The sequence below is a fragment of the Drechmeria coniospora genome, chromosome 02 (genome assembly GCF_001625195.1).
Source record: "Drechmeria coniospora strain ARSEF 6962 chromosome 02, whole genome shotgun sequence".
Taxonomy (NCBI): domain Eukaryota; kingdom Fungi; phylum Ascomycota; class Sordariomycetes; order Hypocreales; family Ophiocordycipitaceae; genus Drechmeria; species Drechmeria coniospora.
This window is the reverse complement of record NC_054390.1, coordinates 4,085,057-4,109,422: the sequence shown is the minus strand read 5'-3', so window position 1 is coordinate 4,109,422 and position 24,366 is coordinate 4,085,057. Positions and strand designations below refer to the sequence as shown.

Below are 24,366 nucleotides of genomic sequence, written 5' to 3'. Positions count from 1 at the left end.
ACTAGGCAACTACGCCAACCCGAAACTCGCCAGCGTGAAGAAAAGGATTTCTACGGAGTACGAGTGGCCGTTTCTCTTCCTTTCCCAGCATCTCACCGTACTCGTCCACTTCGTTGCCTCTGTCTGTCTCTGTCCCTCCTGTCTCGTTGTCGTCTGCGTTTCCGTCCTTCGCCTCGCAGCTACCAGGGATTCCAGCACTGCAGTAGTCGTCTGGATCTGACTCTCCGTTGTCGGTACAGGCGGGATCATGACAGACCGACACTATAACACCAGGACAGTACACGCACGATAACGACATCATCGTTTCTCACCGAACCACTCCTTGTATTCCTCAACGATTGACCCCCTGACTCTTTTGTGCACTGGAAATAATCACCGTCCTGAGCTCTCCCTGTGTTCATTCTTTTTCCTTTGCGTCAATCCATCCATCCCGGCGGCCCCGCTTCGCCGAACCTTTCGTGAACGGTAGCGAAGATGCGTCGAGGTCGTAGCTCAACGCATGCTGGTTCACATACCCCTGCATCGGGGGCTGCATCGGGGGCAGCAGGTCATATCCACCGCTCGCCGACCCCTACAATTGTCACTAACACTTCCGCAGATTCTGCCAACAGCTCTGAGAGTTCGACTCGACGTCAGACCCGATCCAGCTCGGCCAGAAAACCACCAACGGGTGACAGCATCCATGTGGCGCATGCTGCTCGAGATTCCGACCCGGTTCAGAGAAAACCTAATGGCAGGCCTTTTCGGGCATCTCTGCCTGCTGCATCTCGGCCTGCTGCCTCTTCTGTTCCTGCCTCTCTGCCGATCGATGCACCGCCTCTCAGCATGAAGCGAACCCGCAGCAGGCAGAGTAAAGCGTCAATCGCCGATGGAGAATCCATTTCGTCTGTCCCAACGCCTGCAGATGCCTCGACCGACGGCGAGTACTCTACCCCCGCAACGAGTAAGCTCCCGACGCCTGTTGCTGCCGATGGACCGTCTTGCCAGTTTCCGCAGCGTTCTTCGACGCTCGAAGTCAGGATTCCTTCCAAGACTCACCACTCTGCTGCCGACAGCGAGAGGGCGCTGCGAAAAAGCGTGTACTCGTTGAATGCAAACCCAAACAAGATGGCCTCAGAGATTATGGACCCGGACGACGACGACATTTCCGATTCATCCCCCGACGCTAAAGTTGCTCGTCGACTGCAGCGCAGAGAATATTCCAGTCTGGTGAATGCTGCCGCTTCGAAATCGACGGCTTCTCGCAGGAATAGTCGAACCATAGCGCCTTCTCCTGCGCTGCCCGCGTTACCCTCCAGAGTAGTTCCGAAGCGTGGCCGGGCTTCGATCGGCTCCTCCGTTCTTGAAGCGCCCCCCACTAAGAAGTGCAGGGTCATACCAGACTCCGACGCCGTTACGGATCTTGATATTGATATAGATGCCGAGATTGCTGCTGTTGCTGCTCTGGACTCCGACGAGCTTCCTTTTCTTTCAGACGATGAGATTTCGTTTGTTGATGAATCGAGCGGCCTGAGCAACGATTCAGCCTCCGACAGTGACAGCATGCCGCTGGCACGAACGAGAAGGCCGCCGGCGCCTGCGACGAAAGCAACACGCTTATCTCGTCGACGTGCTCCGCCAGCAAAGGCTAGGAATGAAAGTTTGCCCGGCTTTCCCGCGGTGCCTATCGGAAGGGGTTTGAATGATGGTCAAGATGCCGCGCATGATACCGAGGATGAATCGGAGTTTGAATTAAGTCCAGCGCCGACACCATCTGCTGGCCTCGGCTCCGTTGCCCCTAGCGATGCTGAAGACGATGACGAGTGGCAGATTCGGCGCATCGCAGCCCAGCGTCGCGGGTTTCGTTCCGGTAATGATCGACGCCTTAAGAAGGAACGTTCTCGATTGGAAACCCATCACCCTGAGCTTTCCACAATGTGGAAAGAGTTGGAGGCCATGCCTGTCCTCAATGCGGGCATTGCCAAGCAGCCTCAAAATATTTCCCGTCAACTAAAGCCATTTCAACTCGAGGGCCTCGCCTGGATGAAAGAAATGGAGACGATGGAATGGAAGGGCGGTCTGCTCGGTGATGAGATGGGGCTCGGCAAAACCATCCAGGCCGTCTCACTCATCATGTCCGACTACCCGGCCAAGCAGCCATCATTGGTCCTCGTCCCGCCCGTTGCGCTCATGCAATGGCAATCGGAGATCAAGTCGTACACCGACGGCACCCTCAACACCTTCGTTTTCCACGGTACAAACCAAAAGGCAAAGGGCATCACCGTCAAGGAACTCAAAAAATACGACGTTATTATGATGTCGTACAACAGTCTCGAATCCATGTACCGAAAGCAGGAGCGCGGCTTCAAGCGAAAAAATGGCATACATAAAGAAAAGAGCGTCATACACTCGATACGCTTCCACCGCATCATTCTGGACGAAGCTCATTGCATCAAAACACGAACGACGATGACGGCAAAGGCCTGTTTTGCCCTCCAGACGGAGTACCGATGGTGTTTGACTGGAACACCACTTCAGAATCGAATCGGCGAGTTCTTTTCCCTCATCAGGTTCCTCAACGTCAAGCCGTTCGCCTCGTACCTTTGCAAACAGTGCCCATGCTCGGCGCTCGAGTGGGTGATGGACGATGATCACCGCTGCAAGAGCTGCCGCCATCCCGGCATGCAGCACGTCTCCGTCTTCAATCAGGAGCTGCTGAACCCGATTCAAAAGTATGGCAACGCGGGCCCCGGCAGAGAAGCTCTCCGGAAACTCCGGCTCATGACGGCTCGAATCATGCTGCGGCGACTCAAAAAGGACCACACCAACTCGATGGAGCTCCCGGTCAAGGAGGTGTACGTGGACAGGCAATTCTTTGGCGAGGAGGAGAATGACTTTGCCAATAGCATCATGACGAGCGGACAGCGGAAGTTTGACACCTACGTCGCCCAGGGTGTCCTCTTGAACAATTACGCCAACATTTTTGGCCTCATCATGCAGATGCGCCAGGTTGCCGACCATCCCGACTTGATCTTGAAGAAGAACGCCGAGAGTGGCCAGAACGTCCTCGTCTGCTGCATATGCGACGAGCCGGCCGAGGACACGGTTCGCAGCCGCTGCAAGCACGACTTTTGTCGAGCCTGCGTCGCTAGTTACATCCGGTCGACGGACGTGCCCGACTGCCCCCGATGCCACATTCCGCTGTCGATCGATCTCGAGCAACCGGAGATTGAGCAGGACGAGACGCTTGTGAAGAAGAACTCCATCATCAACCGCATTAAGATGGAGAACTGGACATCATCGTCCAAGATCGAACTTCTCGTCCACGAACTCCACAGGCTTCGCTCCGACAACGCATCCCACAAGTCCATCATATTTTCCCAGTTCACGACAATGCTTCAGCTCATCGAATGGCGTTTGCGTCGAGCCGGCATAACGACGGTCATGCTGGACGGTAGCATGACGCCCGCGCAGCGCCAGGCTTCGATCGAGCATTTCATGAACAACGTCGACGTGGAGTGCTTCCTCGTCTCGCTCAAGGCGGGCGGCGTTGCTCTCAACCTCACCGAGGCCTCCCGAGTTTTCATCGTAGATCCGTACGTACCTTGCGCCCGACTCATGTCCTAATGCTAATCCGTCGCAGATGGTGGAACCCTGCCGCCGAGTGGCAGTCGGCTGACCGTTGTCATCGCATCGGCCAGACACGACCTTGCACCATCACCCGCCTCTGCATCGAGGACTCTGTCGAAAGCCGAATGGTGCTCATTCAGGAGAAAAAGACGAGCATGATTCACTCGACGGTCAATGCCGACGATAAGGCTATGGAGTCTCTCACTCCGCAAGACATGCAGTTCCTCTTCCGTGGCAGCTAAACGGCAACCCAGTCCATCTTGAGGCAGAAATGCGCTTCCCATACCCGGGCGTATTCCTTGACGCTCAGGCCTGGCAATATGGATTTGGATGAAATTGCGAGCGTTTTGCATTTGAATGAGGGATATCAGCTTCAACTCCATTTCCAGTCCCGATGCGATCTAAGTAAGCGACCTCAGGTGGTGGAGCGGTCAGGCCAAACGATGGACACTCACACGAATGAATGATGACACCGTTACCCTTGCCCTGCATGAATACAGAGTTCGAGACATAGAATTGGGCATCAGTAGCAATGTTGACACGGCCAAAATATAGGTTGTGGGTCTGCTCTGTTTTCTTACGACGTGACGCGACCGGCAAAGGCGTAACAAACTGCCCGCACCGTGTGAGAACTCAACAAGTCGCAGTGCAATCGTCGAGTCGGCCATTCTCTTGCTCTATATTCCGATATGTTCCATCGATGTCCATACTTAATACGACTCATAGCATGATCACTGATAGAACTATTGGCGAAGTCCAAAGCATTAGGTCATAACAAGCAAGCGGAGACTACGCTCGTGATATTACGATTTTGTGGAAGTTCAGGACAGTGTTCGAAGCGAATGTGGCAGCTGCAACAGATGGATTGAATCCATCAAAATACCCGTCCGTCCTCGACAGGTGTAAGGCGCAAGAATAGGGCATTCCCTGTCGGTTGTGCAGAATAGCCATCGGATTTCTCGATCCCTTCGTCGCTCACAATGGTCGTTTCGAAGTGAGAATAGACGGCGGCGGCTATGAGCTTCGTTTCTGCGACGCCCATGTAAACACCCACCCATTCCTCCGATTCCAGGCCCAGCTCGATTGTGAATGAATGCAGACAGACGTACCTTGAAGAGCAAAGTTGGAGCCAAGGCACATTCGACCGCCGCTACTGAACGCCCAGAACTGTCGGTGCATACTTTTCATGGCATGGTCGTAGGACCGAAGCCAACTCGTGTGGTCCCATACGGTTGCGTTTGGAAAGACGGTTTCATTGAGATGGAGCGTGTGGGCGAGGGCGGCGATGCGGACGCCGGCGGGGGTCTCGAATGAGCCTATGTGGCAGGATGGATATGGTGTCTCGTGCAGCTGGGTGCCCGGGATCGGGGCATGAAGTCGAAGTGTTTCCATGATGATGGCATGCAATGTCGGCAAGCCATCTAGCTGTCTGGCATCTGGAGGCTCCCCGATGCCATCAAGTCCCATTGTGAGGGACGCTCGAGCTTAAGCAGCTCCTCTCTGAGGTGTCGTTGGATTTCTGGGGGTTGAGATAAATGCCAGCAGAGATATATGAGAACGATGCCGCTGGTTTCAAGTCCCGCCAAAACTTGGTCCAAGGTCTCCGAGGCAACGGCCGAGTCCTCTTGGGCGTCGGTTGTCGTGTACAGATTCATCCATATGCCCTCACAGATTTCTTCTCTGTTGATGCCTTCGCGAATAGCGTTGAAGACGACTGGCTCGTCTTCCGGTGTGCGCTGTGCAGCTTTGGACATGCCATTGTCCCGCATCCGGTCGCATCGATGCCTGTTCCACTTCCTGAGCTCGTCGTTGACTGCGTCGACCGAAGGCGGGTAGAGTCGAAGTCCGAATCGGGAGCAGAACAGTGTTAGAAGCGGGAGCTCCTGGGGCCAAAAGTGATGAAGATGGCGCGAAAGATATAAGCGTAGTCAATGGGTCCGACATAGCTCGTCTCCGAGGAAGCGTGTGCCGTTCTCGATGCCAAAGATATAGGCGGATATTTTGTCCATGGCTACCGCCATGAAGATGGATTGCATCTTGGTCCCTCGGCCATTATCCTCAGCAGCGTTCCGCATCAGGAGAGGAAGCAATCTTCGGCAGATGATGAGGCGACTCTGGGCTTTGGAAGCAGGGGATGACTGAATGTAGACTTCGAATAGACGTGGGAAATCATCCGTTTCTTCCGCGAATGCTCCCGCGAGTCAAGGGTGGAAAAGCTGGATGACGCGATAATGAAGCAAGACAGAGTAGAAGATCAGCAGCACTGGCAAATCTGACTCCACAACCGGTGCCACCTACCCGTAGTTGTCGAAGACGCTGTCCCATGACGATTTTGGAAAACCTCCTTGGTAGATGGTACGAACGGCATCGTCTCCATCGACGCTGATGGTGTTGGGCGCAACCCTCACGACGGCTCCATACCGACGATGAGCATCATGAAGCCTGCGGTTCTCGATGCCCCTCTTCCGCGGATGAAGAATCCAGAGATCGGAGATGGGGCAAGACCAGTGCGGAGTCGGAATCCGGGCGAGGGGTGAGACAAGGGAGGGATACAATGTGTACTGTACCTGTAGATGGCGCAAAGCAGGGCAGAAACGAGGAGAGGCAAGAATCGGGGTAACCATTTCGACATACACAGGCAACGGTGTTTGGTTATTCTTGCTCCTTCCATGATGACGGAACACGGGACGAAGGGCCGGGCCTGGTAGGGAAAATCGGTCATGCGACCAGGAAATGGGCCGGGCGGGGCCGGAGAACGGAGGCAGCCGGGTTTGGCGACGAAGCATCACGTTACCCTAACAGCGAAGGGGGTGAGGGGGGTAATTATCTAGTTGATTTTGCCCTCGGGCATGTGGATGGATGGAAAGAATACAAAATGGGCCTGGTTTCTGCTCGAATGCCTCAAGGAACATCGGTAGAGACAGGATCATGGATGCGGTTGCGGTTGCAGGGTAAAGTGTTGACGCGAACGATAAATCACAGCTCTCATGATACATAATGAACAATTTGGTAGACACAATCTCATAAGTTCGTTCCATCCCTCGCATGATTCTTATTCTCATTGTCATTCTCATTGTCACGTTGCCCGTCGTATCCGGCCTCTCCGATGGCTTCCATCTCTAAAACGCCAGCAAGGCGGCCATCAGCAAAGCGAGTGATGACACAACCACCAGAGTGCCGGCGACGCGTTCGGCCGATGCTGGCTGCGTCGACGTCGCTGCAGCTGCGCCTGATGTAGTGGTCGAGGCAGTTTTTGAGCTGCTAGTGGTGCTACTTTTGGTCGAAGAAGGCTCGGTACCGCCAAAGGCAGTGTTGGGGGCGGTGCTGGACGTCGTTTTAGCTGCCGCGCTGCGATAGGCATCGAGGGTATCGAGCCCCTGGCCTTGGTTGATGACGCCGACCATGCCGTCCTGGCAGTGGTTGCTGATGCTGCAGTAGTAGAAGATGGGGTCGGTGTTGTTGACGGTGATGGAAAACGAGGACTAAGAGGGCACAGCAGGTGAGCTAATGTGTTCGTCGGAGTCACCCATCGTCACACGTACCTTGCCTCCCGCCGGCAGCGTGCCCGAGTAGAATCCTCCGCTGGAGGCCGGCTGACAGGGCTTCTGGAAGTCGCCAGCGACGACGTCGTGGGTGCTGTCGAAGCGAAAGAGGATGATGTCCCCCTCGGCTGCTGTGATGCTGTCGGGGCTGTAGGTAAGGCTTCCCTTGCCGACCTCGACCGTGATAGTCTTGGCTGACGCGCCGGTGGCGAGGAGGCCGACGGTGGTGGCAATGCTGACCTGACGGAGAGACATCTTGTTGATGGCACTGAAGTGATCGATCAAGTCGGAGGGATGATTCGGAGGAGCTCCGTGGTTGACGTTGCCATGTGGCGCTGATAACATGAACGTGAGTGTATCGTACACCTTGTTGATGCCGGGGGTTGGACCATGATTGTGTCGGTACTTACCACGAGGCCGGTGGGCCGTCTATATAGGATTTTCAGTTGCAGTTTTCGGCAGCGTAGAACAATGCTACATAGTCACGGGCTGATACGGTGGCTGGGCAGCAGCGGCTACCTTATTCTAGCATGGAATGTGGCGATAGTGAGCGCCTCGGTTGTGTTTTAACTTTCAGCCATTATTTCCAAAGGGTTCCCTACCCCTACCCAGATTCACTACCCTGGTCTCCAACTATCCTATCAGAGGTAGGCAAGTTCTATCTTTGTGCTCATGCCTTACGCAGAGAAATCGAAATTCTTCCGGAAGACATCTGTTGATTTTGGCTCTGACCTCGAGCAGCATCACCAAGATGCAAGCGAGGACGTCACAGTTGTGTCGAAATGACGTTTCCTGACACGGGAGCCAGAGCTTCGCCCCCGGAAGCTCACTCCTGGTCCCCTCCAATCACAAAATACCAGCGTTACGGTTAGCCGCTCGGCAGCCGTTGGGCGTGGTCCGAAGCCGAAGTCTAGAGTCAGCCCCGGCGACCAAGTGACAGTTGTCTCGAAGGAAGTCTGACAAATAGGAGGCCACAGTTCACGAGGCGCCTGCAAGTGCTGAAACAAACTGGTCGGTGCTGCAACCGAGTCCCGGGACTTGGGGGGGCTCGCAGCTGAAAACTGGGCTGCTGATCGTTGTTGAAAGCTTCGTGCCACCAACATCCATCAAGCCTTACACGAGCTTGCTGTTGCATCGTGGCCATTGGACACCTACCCGCAGCTCCTGATCTATTTTTATTCTCAAGTACGACCTGGCGACACAAATCATGCTGGCAACTGTTCGTAAATTAATCCAGTCTCACTACGTATACGTACACCTAAAATAGCAGCAATAGTCAACATTAAGCACTTGTGTCCATCTTCGATTAGGAAAAAGCTCAATCTCTGGGTTCCGTGACGCTTCGGGCCTAACAGCCCACCCACACGTGCAATCTGGTCGTCGGCGGGAAACAAATCTACCTTGCCCTTACAAGAGTCCCGCAACTCCGAGCAACGCGGCCCCAGCCACGGCGGCGGCGGCGGCACCAGTCGGCAAAGGCCCGGCGTTGGCAGAGACGACGGCTTTTTTCTGCTCCGTCGCCATCGGCTTCGCGCAGTCGGTGATGTGCAGATAGGGCGTCACGGTGGCCAAGGGAGCCGTCGCGGCGGAGCCGATGAGGGCGGCGCAGGAGATTGCCTGCTGGAAGGCGGCGCTATTGCCTGCGATCAGGGACGACAGCTGGGACGAGAAGCTGCCGACTTCGGCGCTCAGGGAGGTCGGTGCCGACGCGATCCAGCTGCACGGGTCCGCCGCCGTCTTCTCCGCCGCCTCGAGGTAGCTCATCACAGCACCGGTAGGGGTCGGGAATGCGGCAAAGGCGGTGCTGACGGCCTTGGCTGCTTCGGAGCATGCGCTGAAGAGACTGCTTCTGCCGCTGGAGGCTGTCGTTTGTGCGACGGCGGAGGAGCTGAGCGCGGCGAGGAGAAGGAGGACGTTGTAATTCATCTTGTCGACTGGCGAGTGAGGCGGCGAGTATTGATTGGTTCACGGTAGGTTCAGGATTGGCTCACGATAGATTTACGAGAGCTTCAGGATTGGAGAACACGGCTGTTATTTTCTACTTATAGCGCTGCCGATGGCAGACGAGCGCGCGAAGAAATGTCGAATTGATGTCCATGCGCCAGGGGCCATTGCACAAGCACAGGGGCGGGCAAAGTTAAAATCAAAATATCATGGCTTCCAACTACGCTGGGTGAACGATTTTCGCTGAGCAGAAGGCCATCTGTCAGCCTACATGTGTATCATCGCCGGGTGAACCAAGTGCCTGCAGCGATATACACCTCGTTTCATTGCCGTGGAGTCAAACGAGCGGCCAATGGATGGAGGGGACGAGGGCTCCTATCACGACTTGTTTCCCGCCCGAGGCACAGACAGCGTTTCGAATCTCAAACATGGCCCAAAGCGCCGTCGCAATCACCCGCAAGGCTTGCCGTCGACTTTCAAGCCGAAACGCAGAAGGGGATGATACTTTGTCGGGTTTCCAGATCTCACCCTAGCAACAGTCGATACTGTCCCGGCATCCTTGGGCTTGTCGCCGCAGTTACTTTTTCTCGTAGGTCTGGAGACGCTGACGAAGATGTGGACGAGTGATGTTGCATGCCATGACAGCATCAGACCTGGGGGCACGCGAAAATCGTTACATCGAGTGCGGCGAATCGACCCGGTCGTGTGGCCGTATGCCTGAGACAGGTGCGAGTGACGCTCCCTGCTAGTGTGTGATTGGGAACAATAGTCTCGCTGATCGCTCCCCTCAAGACGTGATGTCGACGATCGAATGTTCTGGCCCGGCAGAGATGGCGTCGATGCTCATCACATCGGGGTTCAGGAGGAATTACTGTGCATGTACGAACGAGCTCGAAGTAGCAGGGAATGTACTTGGTTCAGATGAGCAAAATATGCGTAGGCGGGTGCTGAAATGGAGCATCAAACCGGCCGTCGTTGTCGATCATGGAGAAAGCGAAGAGTCAACGGAAAGAAGGACGGGACCATCGGGCTCTGCGGAACAAAGCCGGCAGAAGGCCAGATGATCATATTTATTAGGCATTAGTACTTATAATTATGCAAGTGCTGTAAGTAAAGTAGAGCAGTACGGAGTAGTACACCGTAGTGCTTAAACATTTCCAGCCGAAAAAGTATCCGGTTCCCCACCTCTGTGGCCCGATCCCGTGGTGTTTCGGAGCTCCGTTCCCCTTTATCCCCGTACTGACAAGCTGCAGCACGCGTATTGCCAGTGTGACTAGGCGTAATTACTATTTGTACGACTGCACTGTAATTCCATGTGTATATTCGAATACATGTACAGTACTCCGTACGGAGTACACATTCATATTCCAGTACATACCTTAGGTGTATACGGAGTAGTAACCTAATATTATTCCTATGATACTCGTACATTGCTCGTGTAGTAATATCCGTATATATTTTTTCGTATATTAGTAGCCGTTTCTTATCCGTGCTTACTAAATGCCGTTCTCGTTCTCCGTAATATGATCCGTCTGAAGACGGTAGGGTTCCTGATCGGGCCGTCGCATGTTCCATTTGACCGGATCGTCGGCACAGAGTACCAGCGAGAGGCCGAGACGACGGTATGCTACCTGCAATGCTTGCATGATCGACAGTTGGTGTATGCGAGGAGTGACAGGGTCAACAAAATGAACAAGAGTCAATTTACGCCGTATTCTATACTCTCGAAAGACCGTACAGCATGGCCGCTCATCAAGGGCAAACCGGACAGCTTGTTGTATTTACAAGTAAATTCCAATTCGTCTTACTTACCCTTATCCCATTGCTGCCATATGCCACCCACAGCGAGCTTCTTCGGCGGTACCGAGGGCATATTCAAATCCAACACTGTATTCTATCCTGTGCCTCTGGACATTCCAACCTTGTACGCCATCATGAATGACAGGATCAAGCCACACCTACGGAGCACAGCTGGGCGGACCAGGCCGCTGAGTGAACAGGCCTTCCCGCGAATAGTAAGCACTTGCGGAACCCCCGAGTCCCGGATGTGACCCAGCCACCATCGCGGGCTCCCTGATGATTAAATTTGTCACCGTCTGTCGCTGGAACCTAATACGGGGAGCGTATTCAGAATCCGGACACGGTGTAATAATTATCATCCGTTAGGACGGGCACCATCGGCGGGGTATGTGCCAAAATATGAGAACTCAGACAAGGGGGCGGACAGGGGATGCTGGTGTGCGGGCATTCTTGATGCAGAGTACGAGCAACTCTCGACGAATAAAGAAGTGAAATGAATATATGTCGAGAGAATTAATGTAGAACGGAAAGAAAAGGTGGCATCCCTCGCGGCTCGGCCGCATCGGAATCTCACCTCGGCCGTGTGCTCCATCATCAGTCCCACCACGGCCGAAAGCTGACGTGCATGGCACAAATAACGTACGAGCGAGTCCTTGTGTTCTACGGAGTACACTACACGAATATCTGGACTACATACACAAATGTTTACAGGTAAGTACGCATACTACATTCACCTAGTCTCGTCGTTGAGCACACTGTATAACCCGGTTTCTATGTGCAACCTCCAGTATAAGAAGTCCATCCATTCCTCTCACAAATCGTCTTTTCATCATCAACAATCTCATTCAACAATAACATTTTTATCCAACACCAACCCAACCCACCTCCAATCCTTCAAAATGCAGTTCAACATGGCTATTGCTTTCTTCGTCGCTGGCCTTGCCAGCGTCGGTTTGGCCGCCCCCTCCGAGGCCTTCGTCTGCCCCCCCCAGGTGGTAAGTTTCTTGAATTGACAACTGCTTGAAAGACCGCTTACGCAATTATACAACAGGCCTGCCAGCGACGCGCCGGTTGCACCTTCAGGGTGAAGGAATGCGTCATCTGCAAGCCCGAGTGCCGCATTGGCACCCAGTCAGAGGAGTAACTCGGGTAGCTTGGTGATTCCTGCGGCTTAGGAGCGTCATTACATAAAATGGATCTGCTTTCTATGCAAAGGGGTGAAAATGAGGAGGGATGCATCATGTACATGTAATATTTGCTTGTTTGATAAGACCAAACTCATTGTTACCTTTGTTACCTTCAAGTTCTACTCTATCGTGTTCCTTCCGCATAGTAGTTTGCCTATAGCATGAGATTTCTCAGAATCAATGTGCAGTATAATATGGAGGTCGGCAAGTATCTCCAAATAGTACCCTGAGTGTACACTTATATGTGTAGGTGTATGCGTTGATGGATACTAGGAGAAATAAAGGAGGCTGGCGGAGTGAATGGGGCAAGTTCAAACGAGCCCAGTCCCCGTACAATGTTCGCAAGTCAAGGCCTTAGATCCTCAACTGGGTCCGAGAATTTTGCATGATGCGGTATTAATCACTGTTACCTTCGGTCAACAGCAGCTGGTTGATTGCGGACCACAGCTATCCTGCACAATTCATCCGACCACTCGTACGATGATGTTTGATTTGGGTGACGTTCACCAACTAGTGAAATGAATGAGGGTATCAAAAGTCACGTTAAAAGCGAAAATGATCAAAAGTTAAATGAATGAAAAATCACTTTGGTACGAACTGTTGAACCAGTGTTCAAGCCTCAACCAACATCACGATCACTTCGAACCGCCCATGGCACCGGCCTCCTTACCCTTCTGGCTACCGCTCTCATAGGAACCAGACGAATGCTGACCTCCCTTGGAGGCAATTTCGCGCTGCAGAATTTTCAGTGTGCCGTTAAGCTACTTCGTGGTAGTGTGCGATTAGGCTGGACAAACCTGCTTGTCGGGGTCCATGTTGGCAAAGCCTCCGGAATGACCAGCCTGGCCGCCCTTGGAGGCCATGTTTTGCACCTCTTCCTGGGCTCTATATATGTTCCAGCTGGTTAGTGTCATATCCAGTCAGTTTTATTTGTTTACTGTACCGGTTTGAAACGTTTCCTGGGTTTTGGCGTCCAGTCATGGTGAAGGCGTCAGATTGGTGTTTGTGGACACAGATTCGGGTTTACAAGTTGGGAGTACAGGCGGAAGTTGGTTATGGGAGAGGTCTAAGATGATTTTACAAAGCAACGATGCTCTTTCGTAGGAAATCCACTTCTTTTAATACCTGTTGCATGGCCTCTCGTAGACGTCAGCGGCGGCATGCCCGGAGCGGAGGTCGTGGACAGCTCGCAGGCAAGTTCCGACCGTTTCCCGCACGCGTTATGATACATCTGTATCGGAACAAAGTTCGGTAAGTCATTTTACAGCAGGTTATATTTCGATTGACTGAAGGTTCCACCATGGCATTGCAAAGAAGCAATACGTTGTCTCGAGCTTGCTGTCATCATCATTCCTTCGTCCCCGTGATGCATCCAATCCGCGACGAACACAAGCACAGCACTTACCTTAACTGTGGACATGTTCGTTCGTTGAGTCCGATGCCAACGGTACGAACTTTTCAGGGGCATCTGTTGGGTTCTGCGCAGAAATTGACGACGGAACGACGCGATCTTGTTCCTATATGATACCTGGCAGCGTCGTGTTCACAACACCGACCCTCTCGTACTCGATTCCCCCTTTCCACCTCCACTCGATGACGTTTACTTCTCGGCCATCGCCATCAGGCACGACTCCGTATACCCGGCCGCCCTGGTTTGTCGCCAACATTATCGGCATTTCCCGGCCAGCCATGCCCTTCACGTCGCCCAAGAAGGCCCAGCTGCCGTTGGCGAAGGAGGTCAACTGAACGTTTCGGCCGGGATGCAGCGTAAGCACCTGCACCGTCGCGTTGCTCTTGGCGCCCGGCAGAGCCGCCGACGAATCGGTGCTGTTGTAGCCCCAGGAAAATGCCGTGATGAGGGCCGACTCGTCCAAAGCGGTCGGCAAGTCCTCGGCTGTCCATCTCGTATCGTACATGACGCTCGCGTGCTTCAGAGTTCCCGTACCAGCTTCGTTGTAGAAGAGGCTAAGCGCGCGCAGTCCAGCGTTATAGATGGGCATGAGGGCCATGCCGGAGCCGCCGACGGCACGGCCGAGGTTGAAGGGAACGTTGTGCGAGTCCCATTCGTTGGGGCCGCCGCTGCGCCGCTGCATCCGGATGGTGCCGGAAGAATCCTGGTAGAAGAGAAAGTCGCCGCGATACGAGTCCGTGTTCTCGAGTCCACTCGAAACTATTTGCGAGTTGGGAGCGGTAGCAAAATTGCCCGAGACGCCCGCGACGGGGTTCCAGCTGGCTTCGGACAAGGCCAGACCAGAGCCGGCGACGAGTCGACCGACAATTCGGTTGTCGGGGTCCGCGTAGTAGACGCGCGTGTCGCGACTCTGAGACCTTGTGAGTTTCTTTTTCGATTCCTCCTCGAGGGCAAAGCACGAAAGGGCAAGACTAACAGTCTTGCTTCGCCAGAAGATACTCGCAGAGATTGCTGTGCCGTTCTTTATGATGTCCGTCCTGCTGTTTACGAGGGACACGATCCATTCGCCATTGGACGAGTTGAAAGCCGACTGACATAGGGCTCGCGAGCGTAGCTGGTAGAAGACGAGATAATTGTCATACCCGTACTCGTCTGTGAAATTTACCGACGAGAGTGCCGTGCTCGGCAGCAACTCGTACTGGCCCCTGGTCGATTCACTATTGTTTCGATCAGCTGCCGGAGGGGCAACGTCATCGATGCTACCCCTTTTCGCCAACACTCCGCCGACACCACCACCCACGGCAGCGGCAACAATGACAAGGGCAAGGACCAAGATGATGTAAAATGACCTCTTTCTCAGGCCGCACACTGTTTCTTCTCGGTTGCTTACACCGTGCGTCGGCGGATGATACACCTCCTTCATTGCCGGCACGTGGTGCTCAAGCCCACTCTCTGGAAGTGGGAGCTGCGGTATCTCTGGCATATTGTGGCCGGCCGCAACACCGGGGTCGAGCTCGAGCCCATCTCCGCAGTGTCCTGCTGCCATGTTAGATCGGGATGCTGGCCTTGCGCTGGCACCATAATGACAACTATGCTGTGGGTAAAGTCAACACTTTCCCACGGTAGGTGAAAGATGCCTTGGGGCGCAGTCTCGACTCATGGCTGGATGAAGTGCATAGTACTCGTAGTGCTCGTATAGTGCTGACCGCGGTGCAACAGGATCATTCGTGCCCCGAGTGTCGGTCGGCCCCCAGCCAATCTGAGACGAACATGGTGGTTTGGCAAGGGCAGTGGTCAATATACCTAGTGGCATCATGTGTGAGGCTGACTGTTACACCGGAAAGGCTTTCCCTCGCGCCTCAGCGGCGATGGAGCTGTTCACTTTTATTCGGGGGCTGTGCTGTACATGTAATCTGTCACGCGTCTGAGGTTTGGTAGTGGGTTCCATGATTGGCAGGGATTTCAGTGCATGGTACCACATCTTCTGCCCCGGCACGCATGGCTTTTCATACTGTACCGTTTATGAGTTGGTGAGGGTCAAGTCAGGATGACGACGGGCGACGAGCAACGACGGGCAACGGGTTTTTCGTTGCGGGCAATAAAAGGGGCCATCTGTATTTGCAATTTAAAGTAATACCTGATCGGAATTGCTGGAAGGGACTATACATGTATATATACTGTCTTTCATCTTATCCTTGATGCTCATGAACTCTGAACCCACTGTCATCCATGGAGCCGTATTCATCGTTCAAAGAGTGTATATATCATCTCCTAGAAACTTTCATTTAACTCATGCTGCTTGAGATAATAGGCAATGCCGTATCCTCTGCTCTCTCGCATGACGTCTGTTTGCATGATGCCTGCAGGATTCTGACGGAAACCAATCATCAGGCAAGTTCCCTCACCAAGAAGAAGCAAACGATTCCGAGATGACGATCTGTCTGTTTTCCAAAGACTCCCCATACGCACACAACATCAAGCATTCTCATGTTTCTTACGAAATTCCTCATGAACCTCAAACATCCATGTGCGAAATCTAGTCGAAAACTCTTTCAGCACAGGGGCCCATACGATGCCCCCGTCCCCGCGCTCTCTGCCCGCACCACCATCTGCCTGATACCACCTACCCCATTAGGCACGACCGACTAAACAGACCCAAGAGCCTCCTCCGGTGTATGGTTCTATCCCTAGAATAAACCCCTCGTGGGCGATGGTACGGCTATGACGCAGTCACGGGAGCCGCATTGGCTTCCCGACTGTGAACACGAGCTCCTCCTCGCCGGCTCAACTTGCTTCATGGCTCATTCATAATTCCGTAAGTATTTCGACGTGCTTGTGCTGTCTGTATAACTCAGGTTGTATTCGGGACATGAACGCTCGGAACCCAAGACTGAATCGGCTTTGTCAATTGCATTCCCTCCCTCGTCAACACCATCATCATACATGGCGCCGATGGCCCAGCTCTGTGTTTGGGTAGCTGCCCTAGCTTCCTGCATCTGTCACGCCTCTCCCATAGAGGAAAAGCGATCATGGGTTCCGGACGGATACCATGCACCGCCGTACTATCCCGCTCCCTACGGCGGTTGGGCCGGCGACTGGGCTGAGAGTTACCGCAAGGCCAGGAAGCTTGTCGACTTGATGACGCTGGCGGAAAAGACGAATATTACGGGCGGCACGGGGATATACATGGGTAATCGTCTTGCGTCCACCTTCAGGGGCATGCATCGCTAACAATGAAGTAGGGTAAGAAGGAACTTGCGGGCTGGAGATGCATGGCCATTCTTATAAACACGGGCCTTTGTCCGCTAACGGCGTACAAGACGCTGCAACGGCAACTCGGGCTCTGCCCTCCGTCTGGGCTTCCCCCAGCTCTGCCTCAACGACGCTCACAATGGCGTGCGGCAAGCAGACCACGTCACCGTTTTCCCAGACGGCATCACGACGGGTGCCACCTTTGACAAGCAGCTCATGCGACGGCGGGCCGACGCCATGGGACGCGAGGCCCGTATCAAGGGTGTCAACGTTTGGCTCGGTCCTACCGTCGGACCCATCGGTCGCAAACCCAAGGGCGGTCGCAACTGGGAGGGCTTCGGTGCCGATCCCGTTCTGCAGGCCGTCGGTGCCCGTGAGACGATCCGAGGGGTCCAGGCCCAGGGCGTCATCGCCACCATCAAGCACTGGGTGGGCAACGAGCAAGAGATGTATCGGATGTACAACCCCTTTCAGTTCGCCTACAGCGCCAACATCGGTCCGTTCCCTCCGTCGGCAAGAGGGGGTAGCCCCGGATGGAGGCATTGCGGATGCTGACATTGACCTAGACGACCGGGTCCTGCACGAGATCTACATGTGGCCCTTTGCCGAAGGTGTCAAGGCCGGCGTCGGGTCTGTCATGACGGCGTACAACGCGGTATGTCTGCTGCTCCCTTCCTAGCCCCTGACCCCTGGCCCCTTACTTTCCCCAACGCGGGAACAAGGACAGGGCCGCCAACCGGTACGACTAGGTCAACGGCACAGCCTGCAGCCAGCATCCGTACCTCATCAACGCCCTCCTCAAGGACGAGCTCGGCTTCCAGGGCTTCGTCATGACCGACTGGCTCGCTCACATGTCCGGCGTCGGTTCCGCCCTTGCCGGCCTCGACATGGACATGCCCGGCGACACTCAGGTGCCCCTTTTCGGCAACTCGTACTGGATGCATGAGCTCACGCGCGCCACCCTCAACGGCTCCGTCCCGATGGACCGCCTCAACGACATGGCGACCCGCATCGTCGCCGCCTGGTACAAGATGGGCCAGGACGCCGACGACTTTCCCGCCACCAACTTCGACACCAACACGAAGAGCCGCGAGGGCCTGCTCTATCCCGCGGCATTCCCCGATACTCCCCGCGGCGTGGTGAACCACTTCGTGCCCGCCCAGGCCGACCACGACGTCATTGCCCGTCAGGTCGCTCAGGATGCCATCACGATGCTCAAGAACGACGGTGGCCTCCTGCCGCTCTCGACCGAGCGGAAACTCTTCGTTTTCGGCACGGACGCGCAGGCGAATCCGGACGGAATCAACGCGTGCGTCGATCGAAACTGCAACAAAGGTACCCTCGGCCAGGGATGGGGTTCCGGCACCGTCGATTACGTCTACCTCGACGACCCCATCGGCGCGATCAGGGCGCGGGCCAAGAAGGTCACCTTTTACAACACTGACACCTTTCCGGGCAAGGTCGACACCCCTAGGGACGACGACGTCGCCCTCGTCTTCCTCAGCTCCGATGCGGGCGAAAACACGTACACGGTCGAGGGCAACCACGGTGACCGGGACGCGTCCGGCCTCTACGCCTGGCACGGCGGCGACAAGCTCGTGCAGGAGGTGGCCAGGCGATACAAGAACGTCGTCGTCGTCATCCACACGGTCGGACCCCTGCTTCTAGAACGCTGGGTCGACCTTTCGTCGGTCAAGTCGGTGCTCGTCGCCCACCTCCCGGGCCAGGAAGCCGGCCGGTCCCTCGCCGAGGTCCTCTTCGGCGACGTCTCGCCCAGCGGTCACCTTCCCTACTCCATCACGAGGCGCGAGGAGGACTTGCCGGAGAGCGTGACGAAGCTCATCGACAAGGCCTTCCTCAACCAAGCGCAGGACACGTACTCCGAGGGCCTCTACATCGACTACCGCTACCTCAACAAAAAGGGCATCCAGCCACGGTACGCCTTCGGCCACGGGCTCAGTTACACGTCCTTTTCATACGGAAACGCCACCGTGAGGAAGGTGACGCAGATGTCCAGGACACCGACGGCGCGGAGCGCCAAGAGCGGCATCCTCGACTACGCGCAATCCATCCCCGAAGCACGGGAAGCCGTCAAGCCGGCCGGGTTCCACGCCCATTGGCGCTACATCTACTCGTGGCTCGGCAAGGCGGACGCCGAAGCGGCCGTTCGAGACGGCCGACGGAACAAGTACCCCTATCCCGAAGGGTACTCGACGCAGCAGCGTCCCGGGCCGCGCGCCGGGGGCGGCCAGGGCGGAAACCCGGCACTCTGGGATGTGGCCTACAGGCTTGCGGTGACGGTGACCAACACGGGCACGAAGCGAGCCGGCAAGGCATCGGTGCAGGCGTATCTGCAGTTCCCGGACGGCACGCCATACGAGACGCCCGTCATCCAGCTGCGCGACTTTGAAAAGACCAAGAAGCTGGCCCCGGGGGAGAGCACGACGGTGGAGCTGATGCTCACGCGCAAGGACCTGAGCGTCTGGGATGTCGTGCTTCAGGACTGGGTCATCCCGGCGGTAGACGGGGGATACAAGGTGTGGTTGGGTCCGGCGAGCGACGCCTTGGATACCGTGTGTCGGGCGGACAGGATGACGTGCGAGCATGGGGTCAAGGGGCCGGTCTAGAGACGAGCAGGGTGAAGAAAAAAAGGCATGCAATGGCGGTCGCCTAGGTGGCAGGCCAACACTCCAAATAGGCTCTTGACGAGAATGCATCGGCGCATCTGCCATCTGCTGGAGCTGTTGGCGGCAGGTCATCCGACGTTTCTGGTATTGGTACATGGTTTACAGGCGGACGGATGTCAACTCCACGCCGCTCGTCAGGAACGCACACGTTCCGTTCCGTTCCGTTCCGTTCCTTGGTCCCTCGTGCTGTCTGCGGTCACGGGATCGTCGTCATGGTGAGGCGATCGTCGTCCGCTCCCCTCCCCTACGCAGGCTCGGCCTTGGCTACCATGCGACGTGCCTCCGTCCCTTCATCCGGCGCCTGTGCAGAATCCTTCGCCCGGTCTTCGTCTTCATGCGGTAGAGAAAGCCGTGTCGCCGCTTCTGGACGAGCCGGGTGTGTCCATTCATCGTGTTGCGCGGGCCGAAGCGCAGTTGCAGGCCAGCGAGCGCCGGGTGGGCCGAGACGGCGCTCACCGGAACGACATCGGCCACCGTCATCGATGCGGGCGTGAAGCTTGTGAGGGCCGCAGGTCGGCGGAGGGGGGTGAGGGATGGGCGAGGAGGAGAGAGGGTCGTGAACGTCCTACAAGCAGGCCTTGGTCAGTTACCACTCTCAATCCCGACAGCGAGAGGGGGGATGTCATGCCTGGAGACGGCCGTCGAAAGCGGCTTGCTGTTGCTGAGAATGGGCCGCGCCAGGCGGATGAGGGACTGCATCGTCGTGGGTTGCGGCGATGCGACGTGACAGGGTGGATGGATGAAGGGTTTACGATGCTAGCATTATGGCATGGCGATATCAATTGAGCTCGGCGAAATTTCGAAGCCACTATTACTGTACAGTGCGGATTAGCGACAAGCGGGCGACAAGGGTGGGTCTGTAGGCCACTGATGTGTGGCTTCTGATGTGTGGCTTGCCGCAGTAAGGCAGTGTTGACGCACAGTGCGCCTCCACCATTCCATAACTCTCATACAGTGCTTACCTACTGTAGCAATGTACTTACAGCGGGCGTACGAGATCAGTGGGTGTACTGAGGTGTCTTCGTAATTAATGTTTCGACCACCTCCAGACTCTGTTTCCGTACAGTACGGTCAACAACCAAAGCATTCTGACTTCTAATGCAGGCTTTTTACGTCTCCTTAAGTATCCTGGTAACACGGATGCTCTCTGCCTCCATCATTTGCCGCATCATCAGCCGCCCTGTCTAGTCTATCGTTTGTTGTCGTGACTCTCTTGATTGGCAAGGAAAGGAAGCGATTCTGATCATCAGTCTGTTCCGAAGAATCATCAGCATCCGCCGGACATATGCTCCTAATACGAAAATATTGCATAGACTCCAAGTCGGCTCTCTATGTATATCTTCTCGGACAGCTTGCAGAAGTGCTGTGTCGGCAAAGCCAGCCCATGCACGACGTCGTCGACGAGCCTGGCCGCAAAGGACCGTGATGGCTTGCTCGATAACCTCAATTCCCAGTAGACTTCTCTCACGACTCCTCCTCACATTCATGGTCCTTCTCACATCCATAATCCACAACACGTGGAGGCAATTGAGCGTCCCGGCATACACCCATCCACGCGGGATTCGCATGCCCTCGACGCACTCATTCGCTCGAATACACCAGCTCTCGATATCCATCTGCCGCCTCCTTCCACTCTCGTACCCTCTTCGTCAAATCTTCCCAGCTCATCACCACCGTCACCTCCCCAAAGTAGTTCACCTCTCCCTTCTGGGTGAAGCCCAGGTTGCGAAATAACGCCCGGCTGCCTGCGTTGGCCTCCTGGATCTTGGCCATGAGGCCCCGAAGCTCGACCTTCCTGCCCTTCATCGCACCATCCTGCTGGGCATATTCTGTCATCATCTCCTCGAGATGGTCCTGCAAGTAGGTCAGCAGCGCGCGCACTGCGCCGTTGCCAAACCCTCGTCCGCGGTGCGCCGACTCGGCAACCATGACATCCACCTCGCCCACGAGCCCTTGCTTGCTCTCCTGCGCCCTGTCTTGCGCCGCCTCTACTTCTTCGTCCTCGTCCGGGTAGAGGAAAAAGTTGACGTCGCCCCTCATCTTATCATCGGCATCGACAACTCTCCTCCGAACGAAGGCTCTCTCTGGGACAGAGTCAAGCGGCTCGCATAGGATGAAAGTTAATTTATCCCTCGCCGTTCGCCATGACTGCTGGTTCTCAAACTCTTCCTCCAGCGTCATTGGCTCCGACGCAGTTGCCTCTTGGATGCTCTATAGCTCGGTCAGAGACCGATTGGTCGTGTATCTGGAGTGTGCACCCACTGGATCTTGCATCCAGTTGTGGTACGTCGGCACATGATGTGCCTCGTATGGGACGAGAAGCACGTTGCTCGTGGAAATCGCTAGCAATGGTCAGAACTGTTCATGAACCCAAAAGGCATGCATGATTTCGCACCAGTTTTTTCATTCACTCTCATTGTGCGTGTGCGAAAACGAATGTTGGCTTTGCCCAGGTGAGCTATGGAGAGTTTCAAAATTTACACGTCTCGACTGTAGGGTAGTGAAGAATTTCCAGCCTGCCATTGGATAGCTGGCTATTGAACACCTCCCTACAGTAAATGTATACCAAAAACTGTGCGCATTCATTCTCACGACTGTACCGAGAATGCGAATGCGCCGATACAATCCTATCCATCATACAAATCATTGCGTTTACTTGCACAATTGTTACGGCGCCGGTTTTGGTGAGACCGCATCCGTCTCGACGTCCGCCTCGGCGAGCAGCTTCGCCACCGCCTCCTCGCCCATCCTCGCCTCCATGGCGAGCAACTCGGCCATCTGGTTCATTGGGTTCTTGGTCTTGTGAAGCAGCATCTCCCTCAGCTGCCTCCTGACCTCGACATCCGAATCGTTCGCACTCGGAGTCGGCGGGAAGAGGGTGTCCCACTTCTTGATCCTGGGCGCGTCCTGACTTCGCCCCGCCGCCGTTCCGTAGTCGGCGTCCTTGCCTTTGTGCGCGTACTGCACCGTCCGTCGCTCGGGCTTCACCCCGAGCTCGTCCAGGAGCTCGGTCGCTTTGGTGGGCATCATCGGTTGCAGCAGGATGCCCGCAATCCGAAGCGCTTCTGCGCTGTTGTAGATGATCCAGTTGAGGAGCGTGCGCGACTCCGACCCGGCCCTCTTCACCAGCTGCCAAGGCTCCGTATCGGACACGTATCGGTTTGTCTGTCGACTGCGTTAGCTGACGTTAATATCTCATTGAAGCACAATTTTCCGACCTCTCGGAGGAGATGGAAGATCTCTCGAATAGCGCCACCCGTGTTGGCGCTCTCCATCTCATCGCGGAACGCCGCCGTCACCGACTCGAGATATGACTCTAGGCCGAAGTACTTGCTATGATCTGCATCTTCGAACCTCGCCAAATCGTGGAACCCCCCTTCTCGGTAAGTCTTGACTGCCTCCTCGGTCGACCACTTCGCGTTGACCTTGGGTCGCGCGATCCGATAAAACAGGTTCCCTATGTTCGCCTGCAACTCCTTCGTGTACACAGACCCGATGATTTGATTCGAGTATCCCATATCCTTGCTAAAGCTGCCGTTGCGCATGAGAAAGTAGCGCAGCGGGTCAACGCCCCACCGCTCGACGGCGAAGAAAGGATTGACCACGTTGCCGAGCGATTTGGACATTTTGCGATTCGACATGGTCCAGTGGTTGTGGCATACGATCTGCTTCGGGAGAGGAATATCCAACGCCATGAGCAGCGCGGGCCAGTAAATGGCGTGAAAGCGCAGAATGTCCTTGCCGATGACCTGAACATCGGCTGGCCAGATGCCCATGCTGTCCTCGCTCGAATACCACTTGGCTCCGTAGCCCGCTTTTGTTAGGTAGTTGATCAAGGCATCCACCCAGACATAGATCGTCTGCTGCTTGTCCTCTGGATCCGGTATACCCCAGCTCAGCCGCGAGACGGGTCGAGTGACCGACAGATCCTCGAGGTGGTTCTCCACCCAATCTCGAACCTCATTCATCCGATGCGCTGGCGTGATCCAGTTGGGATTCTCGTCGTAAAACTTGAGCAGGCGTTCCTTGTACTTGGATAGCGGGAAGAACCACGTCTCCTCCTTGACCCATTCGACCTCATTTTCCGTCTCGGAGCTGACCATTATTTTCTTGCCAGTCTGCGGAACGATGCTCGGCTGCACCACGTCTTCGGGGTAAAAGCATTCGTCACTGACGCAATACCACCCTTCGTGCGAGCCTTTGTAGAGACCCATTCTCTCCGGTAGGCTGTGCTTGAGCTGCAGCCAAAAGTGCTTGACAGCCTCCTTGTGTTCGTCGTCGGTCGTTCGGATGAAGGAGTCGTACGATATGGCTGCCGACGCGGCGAGCGAACGAAACTTGTTCGAGTTGTGGTCGCAAAACTCTTTGGGCGGCATATTCTCCTTCGCTGCCGCTCGTTGAATCTTCATGCCATGCTCGTCGGTGCCGGTGCAGAGGACGGCCTGCTTGCCGTCGATCTGCTTCCATCGCTTCAACACGTCGGCAAGAACCATGCAGTATAAATGACCGATATGGGGAGCTTGCACTGTCAGCAGTTACGACTCAAGCCGCGGGTCCAACGTACCGGCGTTGACGTAGAAGATGGGCGTCGTAATGTAAAAGGGCTTCTCGTTTGTCGGCCCATTCTGGCTGTTCCAGCGGAGTTGGCGGCCAATTTGTCCTCTGCAGCTTGAACAGACCCATTCCGAAGGAGGAAAAAGAGGCCATCTAGGCGGTCTCAACGCTCGAAGAGCGTGAATACCGAACCGTCTCATGATCGGGAGCTGCTTGTCGAAGCTTGATTCGAAGGCCAGGCCTTCCGAGCTCTGGAATTGGCTAATTAATTGGCCAATAGTCAAGGTAGCTCCATGGCCAAATTGGCCGCAGCACCGTGCGATCTGCACCATCCGATAACTGTGCATGAGCTTCGTCATTTTCTCCAAAGAAAAGGAATG

General features: G+C 55.3%; 11 protein-coding genes across 11 annotated transcripts; 3 read left to right on the top strand and 8 right to left on the bottom strand.

Annotated features, from left to right (window-relative positions):
- Positions 1–474: 474 nt before the first annotated feature.
- On the top strand, positions 475–3,851 carry DCS_04261 (DNA repair protein RAD16; the record flags this gene model as incomplete). The annotated part of the gene is made up of 2 exons (XM_040801573.1): positions 475–3,575; positions 3,623–3,851. 2 exons carry the CDS (start codon positions 475–477, stop codon positions 3,849–3,851), a joined length of 3,330 nt encoding a protein of 1,109 aa, XP_040656606.1.
- A 632-nt stretch (positions 3,852–4,483) lies between these two features.
- On the bottom strand, positions 4,484–5,001 carry DCS_04260 (uncharacterized protein; the record flags this gene model as incomplete). Its single annotated transcript, XM_040801572.1, has 2 exons — positions 4,484–4,638; positions 4,719–5,001. The coding sequence occupies 2 exons, from the start codon at positions 4,999–5,001 to the stop codon at positions 4,484–4,486; spliced, it is 438 nt and encodes a 145-aa protein (XP_040656605.1).
- A 29-nt stretch (positions 5,002–5,030) lies between these two features.
- Positions 5,031–5,363, bottom strand: DCS_04259 (uncharacterized protein; the record flags this gene model as incomplete). The annotated part of the gene is made up of 1 exon (XM_040801571.1): positions 5,031–5,363. The coding sequence occupies one exon, from the start codon at positions 5,361–5,363 to the stop codon at positions 5,031–5,033; it is 333 nt and encodes a 110-aa protein (XP_040656604.1).
- Positions 5,364–6,728: 1,365 nt separating this feature from the next.
- DCS_04258 (uncharacterized protein) lies at positions 6,729–7,496 on the bottom strand (the record flags this gene model as incomplete). Its single annotated transcript, XM_040801570.1, has 2 exons — positions 6,729–7,091; positions 7,152–7,496. 2 exons carry the CDS (start codon positions 7,494–7,496, stop codon positions 6,729–6,731), a joined length of 708 nt encoding a protein of 235 aa, XP_040656603.1.
- Positions 7,497–8,558: 1,062 nt separating this feature from the next.
- On the bottom strand, positions 8,559–9,077 carry DCS_04257 (uncharacterized protein; the record flags this gene model as incomplete). Its single annotated transcript, XM_040801569.1, has 1 exon — positions 8,559–9,077. One exon carries the CDS (start codon positions 9,075–9,077, stop codon positions 8,559–8,561), a length of 519 nt encoding a protein of 172 aa, XP_040656602.1.
- Positions 9,078–11,794: 2,717 nt separating this feature from the next.
- DCS_04256 (uncharacterized protein) lies at positions 11,795–12,039 on the top strand (the record flags this gene model as incomplete). The annotated part of the gene is made up of 2 exons (XM_040801568.1): positions 11,795–11,890; positions 11,947–12,039. 2 exons carry the CDS (start codon positions 11,795–11,797, stop codon positions 12,037–12,039), a joined length of 189 nt encoding a protein of 62 aa, XP_040656601.1.
- Positions 12,040–12,717: 678 nt separating this feature from the next.
- Positions 12,718–13,063, bottom strand: DCS_04255 (conidiation-specific protein 10; the record flags this gene model as incomplete). Its single annotated transcript, XM_040801567.1, has 3 exons — positions 12,718–12,816; positions 12,880–12,967; positions 13,026–13,063. The coding sequence occupies 3 exons, from the start codon at positions 13,061–13,063 to the stop codon at positions 12,718–12,720; spliced, it is 225 nt and encodes a 74-aa protein (XP_040656600.1).
- Positions 13,064–13,599: 536 nt separating this feature from the next.
- On the bottom strand, positions 13,600–15,039 carry DCS_04254 (uncharacterized protein; the record flags this gene model as incomplete). Its single annotated transcript, XM_040801566.1, has 1 exon — positions 13,600–15,039. The coding sequence occupies one exon, from the start codon at positions 15,037–15,039 to the stop codon at positions 13,600–13,602; it is 1,440 nt and encodes a 479-aa protein (XP_040656599.1).
- Positions 15,040–16,436: 1,397 nt separating this feature from the next.
- DCS_04253 (putative beta-glucosidase 1 precursor) lies at positions 16,437–19,372 on the top strand (the record flags this gene model as incomplete). The annotated part of the gene is made up of 5 exons (XM_040801565.1): positions 16,437–16,683; positions 16,733–16,736; positions 16,814–17,241; positions 17,312–17,400; positions 17,495–19,372. 5 exons carry the CDS (start codon positions 16,437–16,439, stop codon positions 19,370–19,372), a joined length of 2,646 nt encoding a protein of 881 aa, XP_040656598.1.
- A 304-nt stretch (positions 19,373–19,676) lies between these two features.
- DCS_04252 (Acyl-CoA N-acyltransferase) lies at positions 19,677–21,849 on the bottom strand (the record flags this gene model as incomplete). The annotated part of the gene is made up of 4 exons (XM_040801564.1): positions 19,677–19,997; positions 21,074–21,643; positions 21,695–21,774; positions 21,828–21,849. The coding sequence occupies 4 exons, from the start codon at positions 21,847–21,849 to the stop codon at positions 19,677–19,679; spliced, it is 993 nt and encodes a 330-aa protein (XP_040656597.1).
- Positions 21,850–22,099: 250 nt separating this feature from the next.
- Positions 22,100–24,345, bottom strand: DCS_04251 (methionyl-tRNA synthetase; the record flags this gene model as incomplete). Its single annotated transcript, XM_040801563.1, has 3 exons — positions 22,100–22,597; positions 22,651–23,951; positions 23,997–24,345. 3 exons carry the CDS (start codon positions 24,343–24,345, stop codon positions 22,100–22,102), a joined length of 2,148 nt encoding a protein of 715 aa, XP_040656596.1.
- Between the last annotated feature and the right edge of the window lie 21 nt (positions 24,346–24,366).